General features: G+C 63.2%; 1 protein-coding gene across 10 annotated transcripts; it reads right to left on the bottom strand.

The window, feature by feature from the left end:
* Window positions 1–3,478: 3,478 nt before the first annotated feature.
* FGFR3 (fibroblast growth factor receptor 3) lies at window positions 3,479–18,343 on the bottom strand. Of its 10 annotated transcripts, none has more exons than XM_077876451.1 (17): window positions 18,175–18,343; window positions 12,926–13,195; window positions 12,766–12,819; window positions 10,871–11,043; window positions 10,671–10,794; window positions 10,403–10,593; window positions 9,323–9,473; window positions 7,743–7,940; window positions 7,241–7,385; window positions 6,708–6,829; window positions 6,514–6,624; window positions 6,241–6,431; window positions 6,028–6,150; window positions 5,836–5,906; window positions 5,535–5,672; window positions 5,276–5,381; window positions 3,479–5,184 (listed from the first exon to the last, which is right to left on the bottom strand). In XM_077876451.1, exons 1-17 carry the CDS (start codon window positions 18,281–18,283, stop codon window positions 5,038–5,040), a joined length of 2,424 nt encoding a protein of 807 aa, XP_077732577.1. In that variant the 5' UTR covers window positions 18,284–18,343; the 3' UTR covers window positions 3,479–5,037. The 10 variants fall into 10 exon arrangements, with proteins under 10 accessions (XP_077732577.1, XP_077732590.1, XP_077732587.1 ...); XM_077876464.1 differs by having other exon boundaries at window positions 10,871–11,040; window positions 18,175–18,341; XM_077876461.1 differs by having other exon boundaries at window positions 7,241–7,389; window positions 7,750–7,940; window positions 18,175–18,341.
* Window positions 18,344–22,630: the final 4,287 nt, after the last annotated feature.

A 22,630-nucleotide genomic window follows, 5' to 3' on the forward strand; every position in this document is an offset into this window, starting at 1 on the left:
ACATGCAAATGACCACACCAGTTTCTGACTGAAAGCAGCTCTTTAGAAGGAAAGACGAAGATGCTCCCCTGTCATCCCAGGAGGGTCCATCCATGGAATGTCCTCAGCGGCAATTCCAGCTGTGGACCCCCAGAAACGCTGGAATCCACCTGTGCTGCTTGGGAGTCCCCGTCACCATTCCCTGGGGGCTGGGGGTCGTGGAGGCAGGGAGCTGGGTGTGAGGGCTGTGGGCATATGCCCCTCGTGCCCACCCAGCGAAGTCTGGTGACCCGTCAGGAGCACCAGCATCTCCAGAAAGCAAAGCCTTCCAGAAGACACAGCTACACCCCCAGAAAGCTCTGGGAAGAGGAGAGAAAGGCAGGTCTGGGCAAAGGAGAGACAGATGAGGTCTCCATTTAAAACAGCGCAAGGGTGACTGGGGGACTTGGTGGGTTCAGTGTCTGCCTTCCACTCAGGTCATGATCCCAGGGTCCTGGGGTCCTGGGATCGAGCCCCACAGCAGGCTCTCTGCTCAGCGGGGAGTCCCTCTCCTGCAAGCAGGAGTTCGCTTGCTCTGTCAAATGAATGGATAAAATCTTTAAAAACAAACACACTGGTTAGCTGTGGTAGGGGCGATTGGAGCCCTTCCACTCCAGCGGGTTGCAAGTGTGCTTAGTGTGGGGCCATCCCCCCTGAAGACTGACAGCTGCAGCCAAGAGTGTGCCCACCTGCCTGGGGGGAAGGACGCGGGGTGCATGGTTGGTGTCCAGCCTAGCAGGACAGGTTGGTGGGCGGCAGCTGGCAGATTAGGAACAAGATTGCAGGGGGCCAGAAAGGGTTTCGAGGCCCTCAGCCCAGGTGAGCCACCCAGGCAGCGTGGAAGAAAGGTGAACAGGGCCGGGCCTGCGAGTCCAGGAATGAGGAGCTCGCGACCCTCCAAGGGCAGGAGGCCTGTGGGTGCCTCACTCCCTGAGCCGCCACTGAGGCCTGTCCCGGGGCTGGGGCGGAACCCACCCGCCCTGGGGACCAGAGAACACTCGGGAAACTGCCAGCCCAGGTTGCAGGAGGAGGTGAGCAGACAGGTGAGGGGCAGGGCCACAGGTGCCGCCTGACAGGTGCGGTCTGACGGGGCGGGGCCGCGGGGAAAGGCAGAGCCAGCAGGTGGGGGGCGGGTCGCGGGAAAAGGCGGGGCCAGCGGGTGGGGGCGGGGCCGCGGGAAAGGTGGGGCCAGCGGGTGGGGGCGGGGCCCGGGGAAAGGTGGGGCCAGCAGGTGGGGGGCGGGGCCCGGGGAAAGGTGGGGTCAGCAGGTGGGGGGCGGGGCCGCGGGAAAGGCGGGGCCAGCAGGTGGGGGCGGGGCCCGGGGAAAGGTGGGGCCAGCAGGTGGGGGGCGGGGCCGCGGGAAAGGCGGGGCCAGCAGGCGAGGGCGGGGAGGCTTCCTGCAGTGCGGAGGGCGGAGCTACCCTTACTTGCGTGTCCAGCGCCCAGACCTGCCCGCCTGGCCTGTTTCCCTGTCCGCCCGCGTCCCGCCCGGGGTCTCCGCTGGCGTCTGGGGAACCGGCCTCTCCCCTGGATGCCTGGACCCGGGTCCCGAGCCCGCCCCTGGAGCCCCGCGGGGCCGCGCAGACGAGGACGGGGGCGCGGCGGGGACGCTGGCCGACACTAGAGGGCGCCCCCGACCCGCGCTCCGCCCGCCTCCGGGTTTCCTACCCCCCCCCCCACCCGCTTGCTCCCACGTGGGCTCCCCAACCCGGACTCCCCACCGGGCTCCTCTGCGCCAGGCTCCCCTCCTCCCCCGCTCTCCCCGCCACCCCCGCTCCAAGCTTACCCGCCCCGGCACCCCACCCCCCACCAGGCCCCCGGCCTCCCCTGTAGGGCCATTCGCCCCTCCCGGGTCTCCCGACCAGGCCCCACCACCCCTCCACCACGCCCCCTCACTGGACACCTCCTCCCCGCGGGCTCCCCACTCAGCTCCCCATCTCCCGCCCCCCTCTGCCGAGCTCCACCCACCCCCAGGCCCCATCGCCAGTGGGCTCCACTCCAGGCCCCCCTCCGCGGGGGGGCCCCCTTCTGGGCTCCCACCACCCCCAGCCCCACCCCCGCCCCCGCCCCGCCGACCTCCCTGACGGCCTGGGGCCCTGCCGCAGGCACTCCCCCACCCTCCTCCACCTCCATCTCCTGGAGCGCTGGGGACACAAAACAAGGGGTCTCCTGCAGGCTGGGGGGTTGCTGGGGTGCTGGGGTGCTTCCCCAAGTGGGGTCAGGGTACTGAGAGGCACCAGGCTCGGATCCAGGACCCTAGCAGCTTCCCCTTCCAGGGAGGCCCCAGACGCCGGGAAGTGAGTGACACAGCTATAGAGGGAGCCAGTTAGAAGCCAAGTCAAAGTGCACCAGACCAGGGTCTGGTTAACCAGCTGCCGCCCTCTGGTCAAACCTGACACGGGGTGAGCTGGGCCAGAGGAGGGAGGGACAGATGATGCTGGGGCAGCACTGGGGTCCGGAGAGGACCTGGGCCAAGTTTGTGCATGGCCACAGGTCCCTGAATCCTCTCTAGCCTTACCACTTAGCCTGAGCAGTGCTGCCTCCTTTAGGAAGCCTTCCCAGACTTACCCCCCACCACTGAGGCATGAGTGGGGGCCCTGATCTGTGTCCCTACTCCCTCAGGCCCAGAACTCCAGAGCAGAGGGGCCAGATCCTGTCACTGTGTCCTCAGTGCCCCAACCACCTGAGGGGGTCAGAGTGTAGCATCCACTCGAAGCAGCAGTGGAGTGTAGGAGGTACTGCCGGAGACCCAGGAGGGGATGCCAGGCCTGGGATGGGGAAGGGAAGCGGAAGCGTCCAGGAGGACTATGGTCCCCGGAGCAGAAAGAGCCCTCCCTGAGTCTAGTTGAATCCAGGGCCAGGTGAGGGCTTTGCTGACCTGTGGCTCCATGGGGGGAGGAGGGGCACCCAGGTAGAATCCTCTCCTCCCCAGCTGACCAGAGATGCCAGTAGGTGGGGTGTGGAGGGGGAGCTTCAAAAGCAGCTGCAGGTGCCCACACAGGACCCCCAAAGCCCACCTGGACTTCATGAGTTGGGGGCAGCCAGGGGGCTTGGCAGGCCCTTCCTCCCTCCACTTGCTGCTGCATCCCATGAGGCTCTCACAGCCACCCCTGGATGCCCCCTTGCCAGCATTCCCTGCCCTTGAGGACCTTGGACTGAGGCAATGAAGACCACCTGTGGCCCTGAGGTCCTGCCCTGCCGTGTTGGACCCCTTGGCAGCTGGACACACTGGACCACCTTCACCCTCACCTTGGCTTTGCCTGGGACTTGTCCTATTCAAGGCGATACCTGGGACTGTGACCCGAGCAGCCAGTCTGTGGGTTCTGGTAGCAGCTGGTGAGCCCTCTCTCCTGGGTTGTTGGGGGGGCTGATGACAGAACCTGCCCTGGGTGGACAGTGAGGACAGTGAATTGCTTGGGGTCCCAGCAGGACAGGAAACAGGAAAGCAACAGAGCAGGGATGTGAGCCAGTTGTCTCTGTTTATTTTTTGGAAGGTACGGCTACCAGTTTGGGTCGACACCTTTGGCCCCCATAAGGCGGGGGGCCCTGAGAACAAAGACCACCCTGAACCACTGCCCAGCTGGCCAGCTGATGAGCAAAAAATAGCCATCCAAATTTGGGTCAGTAATAGTACAAAAAAGAACAGGACTGAATTCACGGCTTTCTCTCCCAAGCTTTGAAAGGTAGCAGTCCGGGCTATAAAAGTCTAGAAGCATTGCGTAAGAAGTGTTAAATCTACAGCAAATACATCTTGTAAAAACTCAATAAATTATATATATAGATATATATAAACTTGTAACATCTAATAACATCTGAACCGGTGCACAGGGCTGGCCCCCACTGGAAATGGCCTCCCCACCCGGAACACACGGCAATTAGAACTTGTATGAAAATACCGGCTTGCTTTGAAGTCCAAAAAAATAAATCTCCTAAAGAAAAACCCTATAGAAATCTAATTCCCCTGCAAAAGGAGGCCAAAGGAAATAGAATATCCTTGCTAGAATCACCTCAAACTATTCAGGACCCTGGCGGGCACTGGAGACCAAGCTCAAGTCTGGGGTGACGCTGGCCGCACCCAGCACCTGCCCCTCCAATGGGGCCACCCTGCCAACAGAAGCTTGGACTTTCTCAGCTGTTAATAAGTTAAAACTGAAACTTCTCTGCATGCGGTGGGCTAAACATGGCGGGGGGACAGGGATAGGGGGTCTGGGGGTTGATAAATAGCTTTACAAATATACAGGTCCAGGTACAATTTTTAAAACAAAACCGCAGTGCTAGAAAAGCCCTCCATCCTCTGCTGGTTCTTGTGCCGTCTCCGCACTGAGTCTCACTGGAAGCCTCCCTGGCCCTCCGGGGTCCCGTGCCCGCGACACCAGCTCTTCTCCCATATAGATATTTATATATATATGTGTGTGTCCTATACACAGCTTCTATTTATATAAATGTACACTCGTCTCTGGATGAACCTCTCAGAAGTTAAAGGCTCCTGCCTTCGGGTACCCGTAATTCAGTCTCCAAGGAGCAGGGTGGGAAGTGGGGAAGGCTGGGGTGGGGGTGCTCACCCCACCCCCCGGGGACAAGATGCCGCTTGGGAGGGACGTGTGCCGCGTGGGGGTTCCCTGCAGGCTCAGCTCAGGCACTGGGAGGGGCCTGGGTCCACACTGGAGGCTCCATGTGGGGCAGCAGCTGAGGGAATGGGGGAGCCTGGGGGAAGGGGCCCCAGGGAGGAGCCCCTTTACATTCTACATTCGGTCCCCCTGGTGCTGCCAGCCAGCACAGGTGGCCAGGAGGTCATTGTACAGCAGGGCGGGTGCTCCAGGGATTCCAGCGCCGGGGCCTCGAGACACACCCACACACATGTGTGCCCACACAGACAGAAAGTCGTCTGTCCATCAGGCTGGCCCAGGGCTCAAGCCTGGGCCAGGAGGCCCCAGTGGTTGACAGCACACCACCAGCAGCATAGTGAGCTGAGGTCTGCTCTCACATTGACGGGGGCTCAGCCTGCAGGCCGGTGGCCCTTCACGTCCGAGGACCCCCACCGCCGGGTGGGGCTGGAGGCAGCAGGTCATGGGCAAACACGGAATCATCCCCCGAGGAGCTGGAGCTGGGAGTGTCCTGGCCGCCTGGTGAGTACTGCTCAAAAGGCACCGACAGGTCCAGGTACTCCTGTGGGCGCGTGGTGGTCAGTGCTGTACCCCAATGCACAGTCCAGGGGACGCTGCACCCCCTGGGCCCCCCGCCCCCGCCCTGCACTCACATCAGTGGACGTCACAGTGAGGATGCGGTCCAGATCCTCCACTAGCTGCTTGAACGTGGGCCTCTGGGAAGGCACGGCATGCCAGCACTCCCGCATGATCATGTACCTGGGAGCATCATGCTGGGGTGAGGCTTCCACCTGGTGCCCACCTGCACCCAGCCCACACTGCCTCCCATGACCCTGGCCCCAGCCAGGCCCTGGCTGCCGCCACCTGTGGGGCCGAGTGCTCAGAAGGGGACTGCAGGGCGCGTACACTCACAGGTCGTGTGTGCAGTTGGCTGGCTTGTCCATGCGGTGGCCCTCCTTCAGCAGCTTGAAGAGCTCCTCCACTGGGATGCCAGGGTATGGGGAGCCCCCCAGGGTAAAGATCTCCCAGAGCAGCACCCCAAAGGACCAGCTGGCAGGGAGCATGGGACCGTCAGCCTACCCTGTCAGCTGACCGCCTGCCCTGAACGGACCCCATGGAGAGCAGAGAGCCCAAGAGGCCACATCCAGCTCTGTCCAGCATCCCTGCAGCTCCCCACCCCCCGGCCCCACCCCTGGTCTGGGAGACCACATACACATCACTCTGGTGGGTGTAGACTCGGTCAAACAGGGCCTCGGGTGCCATCCACTTCACAGGCAGCCGGCCCTGGGATGGGGAGGGGGCATGTTGACGGCCAGGTGCCCTGGCGGGGGGGGGGGGGGGGGGGGGGCGGCAGCTTCTCCCTCCCCCCCCTTCCCCAGACTGCCCCCCCTCCAGCCAGGCTCACGTTGGTGGTCTTCTTGTAATAGTCGAGGTTGTGCACGTCCCGAGCCAGGCCGAAGTCTGCAATCTTCATCACATTGTCCTCGGTCACCAGCACGTTACGGGCTGCCAGGTCCCTGTGGATGCACTGGGGGCAGGGCGGGGGGCAGGGCTGAAGCTCCCAAGTGGTCCTGGCAGGCTGAAGGACCCAGCAACCCTCCTCCCACCTCCTGCTCACCTTCTGGGAAGCCAGGTACTCCATGCCCCGTGCCACCTGATAGGCGCAGGACACCAGGTCCTTGCAGGTGAGCTGCTCCTCAGGCAGCTTGCAGGTGTCGAAGGAGTAGTCCATGCCCGGGGGCCTCCTTGCCCGCAGGTATTCCCGCAGGTTGCCCTTGGCTGCATACTCCACCAGCACGTACAGGGGTCCTGGGAGCAGAGGCGGCTGAGACAAGGGCCCCTGCCCTCGGGACCGGCCGGCACCAGTGGCCCACCCAGCCGCAGCACATACCACCCTGGGTGCAGGCTCCCAGAAGATTGATGATGTTCTTGTGCCTGCCGATCATCTTCATCATCTCCATCTCAGACACCAGGTCTGAGAGGTCCTTGTCCGTGGCATCATCTGTGCAGGAAGGAGAGTGAGTCAGGTGCCACCACCCCAGCCCTTGCCCAAGCTCCCCTTGTTACATCCCTCCTCTTCCTCACCTTTTAGCATCTTCACAGCCACAGTGACAGGCTTGGCAGCCCGGTCCTTGTCAATACCGATGGCCTCTGCCATGACCACCTGGCCAAAGCAGCCTTCCCCAAGAGGCTTGCCTAGGGTCAGCCTGGTGGCAGAAACACAGAAGCAATGAGTATTCCCACCAGCTTGAGGCCCTGTCCTGGGTGGTCTCTGAGGCCCACTGCTGCTGTTTCCAGGAAGCCCTCCATACTTGCCCCACAACCTTGCTCATGAGGATGAAGGACGCTGACCCTCCAGCCTCACTCTGTTGCAGAGCCCTCCAACAGAGCACTCTGCAAGGGGTGACCCGCACCTCAGGAGCATCTGGCTCCAACCCTGCATCCAGCAGTCATCACACTGCCCATCATGCAGATTCCTACTTGCCTCTGATCTAAACCCAATCATATTTCTGAGTGGTGCCTCCTCCCCTACCACAGGGCCACACTCCACATGTGCCCCGACCCCCACCAGATCAGGGCCCAGCCCCAGCACACATGGTCACATCACCAACACTGACCGGGCCCTGGACAGCTCCCACTTGGGGTCAGCAGGCAGCTCCAGCTCAGAGACGTTGGCCAGTGCAGGGCCCTCCCCAGAAGACAGCCGGGCGATACGCACCAGTGGCGTGTTAGAGTTCATGGACGAGTTGGACTCCAAGGACACCTGCTTGGGTCGGCAGGGACAGGTTGGTGCCACGGGGCCAAACCACAGCAGGAGTAGGGGTGGCAGGGCGCCCCTGGGGACAGCAAGGCTTCAGCTTTGCCCGTGTAGACAGGGCTGGCTAGGTTGTGTGGGCCAGGGTAACTCCCAGGTGTCACTTGGTGAAGACAAATAACCCAGGCTCCATGTGGGGACCGCTTAGACAGGGGCTGGGCTGGCTCAGCCACCACAGAGACCTGCACCCCAGGGCAGGCCCCAGGCCTAAGACACCGCAGGGCATCCCTGAGCTCAGGAGCCTGGAAGCCTGGGCCGTGGGGATGTCCGGGAGGCCAGGCGGCTCGGAACCTGGTATCTACTTTCTGTTACCTGTCGCTTGAGTGGAAAGCGGGAGACCTTGTGCACGGTAGGCGAGCCCAGGCCCTTCTTCGGGGGAGTGCGCAGACGGCACAGTGTCACAGCTGCCACCACCAGGATGAAGAGGAGGAAGCCCACCCCGTAGCTGAGGACACCTGCGTACACGCTGCCAGCCTCACCAGCCTCCACCAGCTCCTCCTCGGCTGCAAAGACACGGGTGTTGCAGGCCTGGCCCAGCCACACAGGGGCCCCCACGGGCTGCCCTGGGCCGGAACCAGAGGCACAGTGGGCATGGGGAAAGGGACTGAGACGCCAGGATGGGGGTGGGGGGGGACGCCACGGCCTCAGTGGCCCCCCTTCACTGAGGGTCCTGCAGTCAGAAATGCTGGGTCAGGAGGGGGACACCCAAGAGAGAAGGAGCCCAGCACAGCCAGCAGCATTCACACCCGCCACCCAGGGAGACACCAGAGCTGCCACCTAGGCTGTGGGGACCTGACTGAGAGTGGGGCGGCTCCAGGGAGGCCCCTCTGAGCTAAGACACTGCATGTCAACTTTGCTCCCATATCAGCCACAGGGCCTGGCGCACGAGTTCTGTGGAGCAAGGTGGCCGTGAGCTGCAGGGCCCCCTGCCTGTCCCTGGCAGCCGTGGAGTGTCCCAAGCCAGCGACCCCAAGAGGACAGGAACAGAGCGAGCACCAGCAGGAGCCAGTACCTGGCAGCACCACCAGCCACGCAGAGTGATGGGAAAACCCGATAGAATTGCCCGCCAGACACGTGTACTCCCCCGCGTCCTCAAAGGTGACATTGCGTAAGGACAGAACCTCTAGCTCCTTGTCGGTGGTGTTAGCGCCCGCCGTCTATAAAGAGAGAACAGAGCGCGATAGGCGAGCGCCAGCACCTCCCACGGGCACCACAGCCAGAGTCCACATGGTGACGATCCCGCCAGGCTGCAAAGAAAACGCTGCCGCCGCCACCACCACCACCACTGCCATGACCACGGCCACGGCGCCAAGGGTCCTCTGCCTTGTGCGTCCACACAGAGCCCGAAGCCAGTCCCTCCACCGGCGAATCCTCTGTCCCAGGTGAGCGCCAGGCGTGCGGCCAGCAGCAGGCTGCGCAAACGCAGCATGCAGGGTTAGCGTGTACGCTGGGGGGGTGCAGGAGAATAGGTGAACTGATGGGTGGACAAACAGACCAATGGGAAGTGAGTAGGCAGCGGAGCCAGGGGCGGGAAAGGGCGAGAGAAAGATACACAGCACACCGGCGTGCACACACACCAACACGCACGCACACACACGGGGGTAGGGGCAGAAGCAGAAGCCTAGAGAGGTACAGCCCCCACTGGGGCTGAAGTCCTGGGGGTGTGTGTGGGAGCGCAGGCAGGGTCAGCACAGGCCACGGGGGCTGGAAGCAGGTGGTCACAGTGGAGACCAGAGACACCAGCATGGCAGAGGCGGCTCCATCGGGAGTGCAGTGCGAGCCACAGGGCGGGGAGCGAGCAGGATGGGGGCGTGCAGGTGGGCGCATGGCCAGGGCATCGGAGCTGGAGCTCGGCGTGCCAGACAGCATGGGACAGAGTTGTTACCTGCTTGGGGCCCGTGAACACGCAGCCAAAAGGCCTTCTCAGCCACGCCTATGAAATTGGAGGCTCGACAGAGGTACTCGCCCCCGTCACGCTCGGACACATTGGCCAGGCGGAGGCGTGCGTCGGCCTCCACACTCTCACTGATCCAGGACTGCGGGGACAAGAGACCCGGCTTAGGCGCGCCCTTGGCAGCCCGGCCGGGCACAGAGTGGCCATGCAGGAGCAGGCCCTGGTACAGACCCTGCCACGAGGGTGGCCCTCAGAGAATGGAGAAGGGGGTGTGGCTAGGCTATGCCAGGCAGGAAGGCTGCCTGGAGGAGACAACAGAAGCACCTTCCAGTGGCAGGCCATGGTTCCACAGGAGGCACCTTCTCCACGTGCACCCACTACAGCCCAGAGTGCAGCCCTGGCAGGCAGCCCTCCAAGAGGCCCTCCTGGGCTGGCATGCAGCCTGCCTGCCTCTGGGGTCCTGGATGGGCCTGCTATGTTGCTGCCTGGCTCACGGTAAGCATGTTCCCATGCGTGTCGAGATCTCACCCGACCAGGCCACCATGGCCTCTCCAGTCGGGTCTGGACTCCTGCCCTCAGCCCAAGTGCCTGCTCCCCACCCCCACCAGCAACAGATGTTTCTCTTTGGGCTGAGAGTGTTGCAACCTTCCCAGCTCGGGTGGCCCCCGCCCCTCAGGCCGTGGGAACGAAGCTGAGGCCCTGCTGGCCCAAGCAAGGGCCGAGGGAGGCAGGCAGGCAGCAAGCCGTGCTCTGCACACCCGGACGGTGCCGGGTGAGGGTGGCACAAGGAGTGGCTGACAGCACCTCAGGCCCCGAATGTGCCACCTGCCTGCCCCAGGCCTGGAGCTTGAGCCCGGCCTAGGGCACCATCTGTAGGCCTGCCTCCAGGGCTAAGGCCAACCCTTAGAGCAGACAGGGAAACTGAGGACTCACAGCAGGGCCACATGCTCCAACCTCCCCTCCCCCACACCACCAGTGCTGAGCCGAGCCGGGCCTCCCTGTACCATTTCTCCCCTGATGGTGCGAGGCCTGGGTCCCATCTGCCGGCGCCCAGCCAGGGGTGCCACCCACCTTGAGCACAGTGACGTAGGGCGTACCGTCGGGCCCCACTTTGCTGCCGTTCACCTCCACATGCTTGAGCCACTGGATGTGGGGCTGGGCGTCGCTGTACACCTTGCAGTGGAACTCCACATCACTGCCCAGCACGGCCGTCTGGTTGGCCGGCAGCCCGGCCTGCAGGATGGGCCGGTGCGGGGAGCGCTCTGGGGGGTCAGATGGGGTCAGCGCTGCCCCTGGCTCTGCCCAGCCGCCAGCCCTTGCCCACATTCTGGGGCCTCACCCAGCACGTCCAGAGTGTACGTCTGCCGGATGCTGCCAAACTTGTTCTCCACAACGCATGTGTAGTTCCCACGGTCCGAGGGCACCACGCTCTCCATGACCAGGCTCCACTGCTGATGTCGCAGCTGCAGGCGGGCGCGCGGGTGAGGGGACAGCAGGCCGAGGCCCCCACCGGCCAGCGCCACCCACCGCCAAGCCCACCTTGATGCCACCAATGCGATGCTCGCCTCGGAACTCCTTGCCATTCTTCAGCCACGAGATGGACGGCGTGGGGTTGCCAGCGGCCGGGCAGCGGAAGCGCACAGTGTTGGCGGCCGGCACAGCCAGCAGCTTCTTGTCCATCCGCTCAGGCCGTGTCCAGTACGGAGCCCCTGCTGGCAGAGGGGCACATGGCAGCTAGCCCCCCGAGGGGAGCAGAGGCCCACCTGTCCCTTGCCTCTCCAGCCTCAGCATCCCCTCTGCCTCGATGGTCCCAGAATCACCTCCTGGAATTCTCAAGGCTAAGCCACATGGTCCCTCCCTGACTGCCTCCCCAGGAACCCACTCCCGACAAGAGGGCTCCCTGACCCGGGAGCCTTCAAGATACCAGGGTACCTCCCAGGGGAGGCCCATCTGGGGCAGGCCCACTGATGGAGACCCCACTGGCAGCGGAACCAGGTCAGCCTAGGGCACAGAGCCCAGCGGGATGGGCATGCCAGGCTCTGGAAGCAGTTTACCAGGATGTAAGACCCAACCACCCACAGAGCCCTGAGTCTTAAAGGTAGCCAGGTGCCTGCCAGGATTCATGAGACCCCAAGTCACCCTCTAGCTCACAACAGGGCCTGATGGAAGCGGGAGGGGACGCGGCAACGAGGCTCAGATGTGGCATCTGGGAGGCCCTGACCTTTCCTGGTTTTCAGGGTTGAGCCCATCCCCACCCTAAGTGGTTTCCATCCTCCAATGCTGGGGTAAGGGGTGCATTCTTGTCATGGGAGGCTGGATGGGCATCCCCCAGGGCCGGGGAGAGACACCCCTCTCACCCCCACCCCTGCCCTGTTGCCTTCAACATAGCCATCTGGTGAAGAAGGGCACTGAGGCTCAGGCAGGGAGCCCTCTGGAGGCAGAGACCATGGTGACTCAGCACCCCTGACAATGCCTGTGGAGGGCAGCCCTGGCGTTGGCCCTTGGGGCCCCTGAGCCCACTGGATTGGGTTGGGGTGGGGGGGGTACCAGCACTGCCCCATGTGGCCAGGGTGGTCGGGAGGACAGAGCAACTGGGCCTGGACTTTGGCTTCTGAACTTCCTGGCAGCCAGAGGAAATAGGGAAAAAGCATGAAACCTCGAGGCTCCCCTTCCACGCCCCTGGCAGGGCACATACCCAAGGCAGAGCTGTCCTAAGCACCCCACACCTGGCTCCTCTCCTGGGACCCTTCCTCACCTCACCCACATCCCCACCCAGCTCTGCCTCCCTGGCTGGCTCCTCCTCACCTCTTTGCCCACCAGATCCCACAGGACCCCTGCCCCTATCTCACATCTCTTGGCATCTCAAACTTGGCTCCTCCAAAAACAGACGGCCCACCTCCCATAACCAGCCCCTCTATGACAGGCAAAGCGTCCCTGCCACCGTACTGGGCTTTAAACACCTGAGTGCTGTCACCTCACCCCGCCCTCACAGCCTGCACCAGCAGATGCTATAGCATCCCCCTCACAGCAATCAGAAGCCCAAACCTGCTGTCCTGGAGCCCACAGCCACCCTCCTCTCCCACCTTACATGCCTCTGACCCCATGTCCATCAACCCCACAGCAGCTATGCTCACACCTGGACTGGACCACCTTACCCACAGGCCCTCCTGCCCCCACTGCAGCCACCCCCCACCTCCTTGTCCCACCTGCAGTACAAGGTCCCCCAACCCCTAGCTTCTGCCCAGAGAGCTCAGGGCCGCCGCGCCCTGAGGGGACCCTACACTCGGTGTGATCCCGGGGAGATAGCCACAGGCCTTGGTCTCCTATCTGCTCGATGAGCAGGAGACCTCATACCTGCAGCACAGAGGGTTTGGTGGTTAGGAAGCCAGTCCCCCAACCCTGGCCAGCCCCATGTGCCTGGAACTTGGGCTCACCTGTGTCCTCAGCCTCATCCTCCCCGTCTTCGTCATCTCCAGAGGATGGAGCATCTGAAAGGCAGGCAGCATGGAATGGGCAAGAGGTGACCCCTTGACCGCACCTGTCCAGCATCTGCTCCCAGGCTTGCCCTGGGTGGACCCCCCCACAGGCATTTACCTGTCACACGCACGCTGAAATGGCACAGGATGCGCTGGGTGAGCCGCTGCCGGCAGCTGTAGGTCCCAGCATCCTCATGGGAGGCATTGAGTACCTGCAGCCGCCGAGGCCCCACCAGGATGCGGTCTGAGGGCACCAGCCCCACACCATCCTTGACCCAGATGCTGGGCCCTGTGGGACTGTCTATAGGTGAGGGGCAGGTCAGCTCCACAGTGTCCCCGCTGCCAAAGACCAGTGGCTCCTGCTGGCCAGGCTCAGGTCCCGGGGTCTCTGTAGGGGAGATGGAAGACCGTAGGGCAGGTGCCCCCAAAGCAGGAATACTGAGCACCTGCACACGCCCCCCAGGAGGCACCATGGCATGCCCACTGCTTGGACACTGAGGAGGAGGCAGCAGGAGCGTCTAGGACCCACAGTGCTGGGCAAGGCCAACGCGTCCAAGGCCTGCAGTCCTGCCAAGTGTCCCGCAGAGGGCCAGGCGGTGCTACGTGCAGCCCTGCCCCAAGAACCAGTGCTGACGTAGATGATGCACAAGTAGGTGGCTACGGCTACAAGCTATATGTATGGACCTTGAAAATTCACGTTGCCAACTGTCACTAAGTATTACTGTCCTTTGGTTTTTTTCCAACCATTTAGAAATGCAAAATCCACCCTGAGCTCACAGGCTGCACAAAATCAGGCAACAGGCAGGCAGTACCTCACAGACCTCTGGTTAAAATGGAGGCTCAAGGCATGAAGGATGAGGTTGGGGACAGCATGATTTACCCAGCAGGAGGGGCCCACTGAATGCCCCCCCATCCCTCATATTGGCTTCAAAACCAGTTCCCTCCCTAGAACAGACCCTCCCCAACACAAGAAGGCAGCAGTGGCCAAACCTCCCAGAACAGGACTCACCATGGGCCAGGTACCAAAAGCCAATGCACTGTGGGGGTCAGCCCAGGGTGAGGGTCTTAGGGACATGGAACACTGTACCCTGACTCAGAAGCAAGTATCTTGTGTGTGAACTACACCTCAGCAGTAGGCTAAACACAGAGGAAGAAATAAGTCACAAAAACAGATAGGACGGTGCCATCTGACCAGTGGTGTCTCACAGGCAAGTGGGTTAAGGGAACCCGTGATCCTCCCACCACTTCATGGATAAGGACACAAGCTGGGAGGGGTGGGAAATTATCCAGACTCAGCAGTGGGCAGGTCAGAGCAGGAGCCCTCAAAGCCAGGGTAAGTCGCCCCCACCACCTTACTGTGTAAATGCCAAGCTAAGGTAGAGGATCTTTGCCAAGGGCATATGTCCACCGGTCAGCCCCCTGGGTCCCTCCCCCTGCCCAGTGGCTGCCTCGCTCTCAAAGAGCCAAGGCCTGAGATCCAGGGACACACCACTGGCGGGCTATCACCCCCAGGCCTTCCTGCCAGGGCCAGACAATGCCTGGTGCAGGCAGGCGGCCTGGGCTTGGGGCCCAGGACAGGGGTGGGTGGTCCCAGCGCCCAGGCCTCCTTCCCCAGACTCAGCTGGGTCAGTTACACCGTCACTTGTCATTCTGCCGACGCGTGGCCTAGATTCGAGGGCGCAGCTGCCCACTTTAGCCACAGCAGCCCCTGGCTTCCCGGCCAGTCCCACTTCTGCCCACCCACTCCAGGCGGCCCCACCGGCCGCATGCCCACCAGAAGGGTCTCTGAAGTATCCTCCAAGACTGTATCCCTGCGGGCCCCACAGTCAGGGGACTCTTGATCTGACCTCCAGCACCCCCCTCAGTCCTGGTCACTGTATCCTGTGAGGACCACCCAGTGCTGGGCACTGACTGAGGCCCCCCAGAAGGCTGAGAACAGGCTGGTCATGGCAGCCTCAGCCCCAGGCCCTGGCCCAAGGGCAACAGCAGTTGGTTCCGGTTTGGTCTGGGCAGCGTCAGCAGGTCAAACCATCCACACAGTACTCACTTCAACCTGGTCCAGCGTGGGATTGAGGAGACATGGAGGAACTCCTAGGCCAGCCATCTGCTGGCGGAAGGAGGGAGGGCGGACTCAGCTGAGGCCCAATCCTTGACCTGCCCAGGTTGCAGAAGCCAGGGACCCCTGGACTAGGGCACGGATTGGCAGCAGAGTCTCCGCCTCCAGGAGGTCTGATTCATGGACTGAGTGGTGGAGGGGGGGGGGGGGTCTGGTAGGGGGAGAGAGAATGATGGGCACAAGGGGGCGCTAAAACAGCTACCATCTGGCTCACCTGGGGAGTATCAGGGGCACATGCTCCTCAGCCCCCATCCCATAGCAGCCCCCAAAAGGAGTCTTTCTTGATCAACAAAAAGGGGCCCTGTCCGCACCCGCACAAGTGCTGAGGCCCACACACACTGGAGAACAGAAGTCCTGCTCTACTTGCACCCCACAGGGGGCTGAGCTTCATTCAGCAGGGGCCGCATGCCAAGGGCAGCCATAGTCAGACCCAGGGGTACTGTGTCCTGGAAAGGCCCAGCTGGGCTTACAGGCATGTCCCTCAGTCACAGAGACCACCCCCCCCACTCTGCCAGAGGTACCTGGTGCCTCAATTTCCCCCACCAGGACACAGGGCAAAGATCCCACCCGAAGGCCAAGGAGGCCACCGCAGGCTGTTAACATGCCAGAGTACGTGACAAGCAGGGGTGAGCGACCTGACCCATCACCCATGATGTCACCAGGCCATGGCCAGAGCGAGCCTGCCCAGGAGGGAGGACCAACCACTAGAGCAGAGGCTCCCCCATCGCATGGGAAGTGCACGGGCTGGACAACGCTCCCTCCAGAGGGCCTGGGAGAGGACCCCAAGGAACAAACATCAAATTCAGACCTGAGTCAAAGGAACCCTTGGAGCTGGCTGCCCCCAAGGGATGTGGGTTTTGGGGTGGAATGAAGAACACAGGGTTCTATGCAGGATGCTTGAAGCTTCCCACTGCTCTCCAGAACAGGGGACCTGCTGCCAGGCATGTACAAAATAGCCTGAGAGACACAGGTCATCTCAGAGACCCCAAGGTCAAGGGGAAGGTTGGACCTTCCCACCTCCCCACCTGGAAACTTTGATGGGTTTCCTAACAAAGTTAGAAAAAACAGGAGGGGGGATTTGGAGGTGGAGCAAGCACCTACAAGAGATCCCCAACAGATCTGGAGTTGGGGAGCTCCCCTCCCACCCAAAAGAGACATCCCCATTGCTCCCTCCCTTGTAAGTCACTCAGGTCTGCCTGGCTAAGTGTTTCCCTCAAGGGCTCCTGTTCCCCTTTAGTTTTGGTTGTGAAACCCAGCACAGACATGCCCCAGAGTGGCCCCAAGGAGGACCTGAGGCCCTGGGGGCAGAGGCTGAGGCCAGAAGTCCAGCTTCTGGCTCAGCCAGGTTAATGAACCACCCAGAGGCCTGTGGAGCTCAAAGTCCAGCCCTGATGAAGAGGTGGGGGAGGTTGCAACCAGTACTTTTCTGGGAAATGCCCTGAACCAAGAAACCCCTCTTGGCTGCGTGGGGTCAGGCTGCAGGGGGAGTGCCCCCTTCCCCCTCACAGAGAAGAATGGCCCCAGGTGGAGATGAAGGCTGCCCAGGTCATACCAGGAGCCCACACCTTCCACACCTTGACCACAGCCAATTCTGGCTTTTTAATTTGTTTCCCCGGGAAAGTGTCAGCTGGAACTTCTAAATTTCACCAGGTCTTTGTATTTTTATGGCCTGGTCCATCTCCTTAAGGAACTGGATTAAAATTTATTGATCCTTCAACCCACTCCCTGTCTCACGAGCTCCACTTTGGTGACCAGGGCACTTACAGTCTGGCGGAAAAAGGCCCCACGCCCTGGGGTTCCTCCTGTGCCCAGAGCTCCCTCCTCCTGCCCTGCCCCAGGACGGGCCCCACAGGGTGCCCGCAGTTCCCAGCGGGAGGATGGTCCCCCCCACCCCCCACGCGCCGGGCCCCGCACGCCGGAGGGGGGCCCTGAGAGGGTCTGGGGCCCCGCCTGCCGCCCCCTCCCCGGGGCTAGTTGACATTCCTCGGCCGTAGGGAGTAATATCTTTATCTGAATGCGAATGCTAATTCGGGGCTCTCCCCGCGACCGCCTATTCTGCGCCCCTGGAAGCTGGGGCCGCCTGAGCCGGCGCTAAAAGCGCGCGCTGACCTCGCGACGGCCTCTGTCACGCCGCTGAATGACACACACATTCAAGCGCCGGCCCCACTTCATTCATAAAAAAATGACATTGTTCCGGGAGGCCGCAGCCGCCGCCGCGGAGAGGGGCGCGGGGGCGCGGGGGCGCGGGGAGGGCGGGCCGCCATCTGCCTCCGGCCGCCCGGCCGCCGCCTCCCTGGCACGGCGCGCCCTCCGCGGCGCTCACACCTCCCTGCGAGGCCGGCGCGGCCGCCATCAATGCGCGGTCTGTGGTCGCGCGGGGTACAAAGGAGCGGCTGTTCGGGTCCCGCCCGGGCGGGGCGTGAGCTCACCGGGGAAGGCCTCCCTCTGCGCGGCCGCCCCTGTCCCGGGCGCCCGGGGCGAGCCCTGCTGGCGCGTGTGCGGGCGGCGGTGCCGGGGCGCCCGGGGCTCGGCGGGGGACCGCGCGCGCAGCACCTCGAGGGGCGCGGCGCGTGTGCGGGGCGGGGCCTGGCGCACGGACCGCTCCCGCCCCTCCCCGGCGCTCGGCCCGCGGACCCCGCCGTCCACCCGACCTTGACTGCCAGCTGGGGTCCGCCGCTCCACGCCCCTCGGACACCCACCGTCTCACCGCCCGGAGCCCGGCCGGGCGTTGGGCGCGCGCCCTGCGGGGGACACACGCCTTCCCGCACAGGGCCGGGGCGCGCGGCCACGGGACGACGCCGCGTCCTCACGCAGGCCCCTGGGGGGCAGCGCCCGCGGGGCCGGCCGAGGCACTCCCACGCCCTCCCACCAAAGTGCGGGCTCTCGCTCCCGGGTCGGAGCCGCCAGCTGGGACGGAGGCGGGTAGGGGCAGCGCCACCAACAATAGGAACTTTCCGTCGGTGAGAACCCACAGAACAACAATGGGGATCGTGGACACGCAGCCCCTGGGCCCTCCCGAAGTGCTCGGGGTCAGGCCGCGCCCCACTGCGGAGCCGCGGGCAGCGGTGGCTGCGGACGCCCGGTCCCGTTCAGGTCCCCGCCGCGGCCTCGCCCTGGGGCGGGAGCCCCACAGAGCGCCGCGCCAGCTCGGGCCGAGATCCCCCGCGTTCCGCAGGGCCAGCCCGGGGCTCACCCTCCGGCCCGCGCCCGCCCAGGAGCCCGTTCCCGGTACCCGTCGGGTCCTTCCTCACCTGCGGCTCTCCGCACGACGCGCTGCTCCATGCCTGGGGGCCCCGAGGCGGCTCCGGTCACGACCGCCACCGCCACGCAGAGCGCGAGGGCGCGAGCCGGGGCGCCCATCGTGGGGGCGGGGGCGAAGACGTCCTCAGGCGGCGCGCGCGGGCGTGCTGCCCCCCATGGCCCCGCACTGGCACCGGCGGGCGGAGGGCGCCCCTCGGGATACTGCGGGAGGAGGCAGGCAGCTCGTTACCCGGAGGAGCCGGGGCGCGCAGCGGCGGAAGCGGCGGTGGATGGGCTCCTGCGCCCCGGCTCCCCGACCCCCGGCTCCCCGACCCCGGCCGCCCCGCCCGCCGCCGCCGCCCAGGGCTCCCGGGCAGCCTGGCGCCGGCCGCCTCCTCCCTGCCGCGGTCCCTCCCTTCCTCCCCCTTCCCTCCCTGACTTCGGCAGAGCCCTCCCAGGGCGGCGGCGGCGGCGGCGGCGGCAAACTTTCCAGAGCGGGAAGCCTGCGCCCGGGCCAGGCCCCGCCGCCGACACCGCTCGGGACGTGAGCCCGCCGCGCGCTCCGGCCTCGCCGCGCGCCCGCCTCGACCCCTCCGCGCCCGCGCACCGACCTGGCGGCCGCGGGCGCCCACTCGCTGCGCGCGGCTCTTCCTCCCGCTCGTCGCCCGCCGGCCCAGCGCCTGCGCCCGGCGCCTCCAGCGTCGGCTCGCGGGTGCGTCCGTGCGCCCGGCGGAGCAGGACTGCGCGGCGCCAGCTGTCCGCACCGCCGCCGCCGCCGCCACCGCGCACTGAGCCCGGGCGGCCCGGCGCGCGGCAGCCAGTGGGGGCTGGCCCGCGGCCGCCACGCCCCCGGCCCGGCCCGGCCCGGCCCCGCCCGCCCCGACTCGCCGGGCGCGGGACACGCCCCTCCCCCGGGGCGGCCCGGAGGCGGGGCCGCGGCTCGCCCGGCCCCGCCCGCGAAGGGGATTAGAGGGGGCGGGGCCGGGCGGGGGCGCCGGGCGGTCTCGGAGGGCGTGGGAGCCGTGGCTGGACGCGGGAGGCCCCGCGTGGCACTGCTGGGCCCCGCTGGCGCGCACCGGGGCCGAGTGCGGACCTCTAGCTGCGCGGCTCGCAGTCTCCGTGACCACCTGGCCGCCGACTGGGGCCTCAGGCCACGGGACGCGGGGACAGGGATGGGGGCGTCTCGGTGGGTGACGCCTGTCGGCGAGGCTTCGGGGAGCAGGAGCGGTTCAAGCTGCCAGTCCTCAGGTGGAAAAGCCCAGGGCCGCATCTGCATCCAGGCCATGGAGCTGTGTGTGCAAAGGCCTGGAGTGAGGGGCGGCTCTGCCTGTCTGCCTGCGGCTGAGATACTAGGGGACTGCATCCCAGAAGCTGTGGTCTCACTGCCGCTGCTTTTATTAAGCGCCTGCGGTGCGCTGCTAGTTAAGCTGCCCGACTTCCCTCCCGGGGATCTTTACTCCCAATCCTCCAGGAGGAAATAAGTTTGGAGATTAGGTGCTTGCCAGGCATCAGCATACAAGAGTGGGGGCTCTGAGGAAGGATAAGAGTGGCTGGTGGCAGAGCTTGAATGGCCTGGAGATGTGATGGGTCGTGGGGTGGTGCTGAGTGGGACAGATTTGACCTGGAGAGGACCCCATGTAACTGGCTTCTTTATGCATCTTCACAAGGGGGAGGGCACTTCTCCCACGTTCAGGCAGACTCCGAGGGGCACCAGCACTGTAGGAGAGGACACTTCAGCATGGCTCTGGCCTGCCCCACCCAAGTACCTCTGGACCACCTTGCTCCTGGGACTCCATTTGCTCATCAGGAAAATGGCAATGAAAACCCCTCTGTGACTGGTGGCTGGCACCACCCCACAGCTCCAGGGGCAGCCTATGCTTTGAAGACGCCAACCTGGAGACACCCCAGCCTCTGACACCGGACTTCAGGGCCCTAGAAGGGCCACACCCTCAGGGAGCCCTCGTGCTCCATGTCTGTGCCTACTTGACAGATGAGCATCTCTGCTGTGTGCTGCCCTCATTGCCTGTGCTCGTTAAGCCCACATCCCCTGTGGTGGCCATGGGCCCCCTCTGAACCCCAGCTGGGCTGTCCAGACCCCTCCAGTGCACAGCCCCAGGCTACCCCACCTATGTCCCCTCCTGGGCATATTAGGCTCTAATATATTAACTAGTTACTTAATGGGTTACTTTTTTTTTTAATTTTTATTTATTTATGATAGTCACACAGAGAGAAAGAGAGGCAGAGACACAGGCAGAGGGAGAAGCAGGCTCCATGCACCGGGAGCCCGACGTGGGATTCGATCCTGGGTCTCCAGGATTGCGCCCTGGGTCAAAGGCAGGCGCTAAACCGCTGCGCCACCCAGGGATCCCCCAATGGGTTACTTTTTAAAAAGATTTATTTACTTATTTTATATTTGGAGAGAGAGTGCGCTGATGGGAGGAGGGATGGAGGAGGAGAGGGAGAGAGAGAGAGACACAGGATCTCTAACAGACTCCTTGCTGAGCATGGAACCCAACTCAGGGCTGATTTCCTGACCCTGAGGCCATGACCTGAGCTGACACCAATAGTGAGAACTTGACTTCCCCCAGGCACTTAACATACAAGGATGGCTGTGGGTCCTTGGCCCCCTGACCCTCCTCATCTATGTGCCCTGGATCAGGTTTGTGAACAGAGTGGGCAGATGGGGCAGAGGGGAAGGACTGTCCACTGGCACCTGAGGGATAACTTCTCAGGGGACCTTTCTGAGGCCTGGGAGATGCTCTGTATTGTCTCCTGAAGGTCCTCTCCTCGATGATGCCCAGGGTCCCCCCTGGGGCTCCTGAGATAAGCATCCTGCATCCCCTGGTCTCTGAGAGGTGGGTATCTATCCATCCTCCTGTAAATAACCTGCTTTTTGCCCCCAGGACTATCTTCACAGCAGAAGTGCCCGTGGGGGATTATGAGTCTGTGTTAGTAGTTCTTGAAGCTTCCCTCGTCCCTTCTCACCATCCCAACAAGCCTGACTCCAGCAGCATTAGGGGCCCTCTCCTCTCTGGCCGGCTGGCCAGCTGGCTGGCCACTGGCAGCACTAACAGTTACTGGGAGATGGGCCCTAGCCCTTCTAGCCTGCTCCATCTCCCTCCAGAGCCAGACCTGGGCAGACCCCTGGGGGGGTTCACACACCCTGAGGCTGCTGTCACAAATTTCCACAAGCTGGTGGCTGAAATTTTCCCCCCAGTCCTGGATGTTAGGAGTCTGAACCCAGGTGTGGGCAGGGCCCTGCTCCCTGCAGACCCCAGGGGAGGGTCCTTCCTGCCTCTCCCTGCCTCTGAGGCTCCAGGTGCTGCCGGGTGTGTGGCTGCATCACTCCTGCAGGTTCTGTGTCTGTAGTTATGTAGTTACGTGGCCTTCTCCTCTTCCATCTCTTACAGAAACACTTGTCATTGGATGTAGGACCCACCCAGATCATCCAAGATCACCCACAAGAGCTTCATTTAATGACACCGCAAAGAAGAAGGTCACATTCCCAGTTCCCCGGGGGTCAAGACGTGGCCCTGTCTTGCATTGCGCCCTCCACGCACCTTATAGCAACTAGCTCCTGTGGCTATAGGTGGCTCACAGTCTGAAGGGGTCCCTTCATTATGGCCTCTCCCCTGGCCTCCCCTGAATGTCACAGAATGGGAGGAGGTTCTTGTGGCTCTCGGCTGATTCTGCCAAATTGCTTCCAAAAGGCCGAAGCACTGCCCGTTGCCAGCACCAAAGGAGGCGTCCAGTTTACCCCACCCGTGCCACCAGGGGAGGACATTGCTTAAAGGCCTTTTTTATTATTATTGAAAACATAACTGTATTGTTCACAATTGTTCTTTCCAAGTCAACATCTCACAGGGCCTTCCCTTGACATCAGGGCCTGTTATTCAAGATGCTGTCTGTGCTGTGTTTTCCAACATCTCAACAATGCTTTCTAAAAAGTAGCCAGCCGTTAGAAGCCACTGTGTCACCAGAGCCCTCCTGATGGGGCATTTCCCCTAGACCCTTTGCAGTCCTCCCTCCCCGGGGGGGGGGGGGGGGGCCTGAGGGAGGCCCTCTTTGGGCACATCAGGCAAGTGAGCACATGTGGGGGGCGGGGGTGGAGAGTCAGTGAGGGTCAATGTGGTGGTGTGGGAGTCCTAGGATGGCTGGACTCCCTTCAGGGTTTTTTTGTTTTTTTTTTTTTAAGATTTATTTATTTATTTATGATAGACAGAGAGAGAGAGAGAGAGAGAGGCAGAGACACAGGAGGAGGGAGAAGCAGACTCCATGCAGGGAGCCCGACGTGGGACTCGATCCCGGATCTCCAGGATCGCGCCCTGGGCCAAAGGCAGGTGCTAAACCGCTGAGCCACCCAGGGATCCCCTCCCTTCAGGGTTTATGCTTCCCTGCCCCTCCCCCCAACCACCTGCACGACCACTCTTCTCCCAAGGTCCACACCCATGGGGTCCCCAGTGAAGG

The sequence above is a fragment of the Canis aureus genome, chromosome 2, assembly GCF_053574225.1.
Source record: "Canis aureus isolate CA01 chromosome 2, VMU_Caureus_v.1.0, whole genome shotgun sequence".
NCBI lineage: Eukaryota > Metazoa > Chordata > Mammalia > Carnivora > Canidae > Canis > Canis aureus.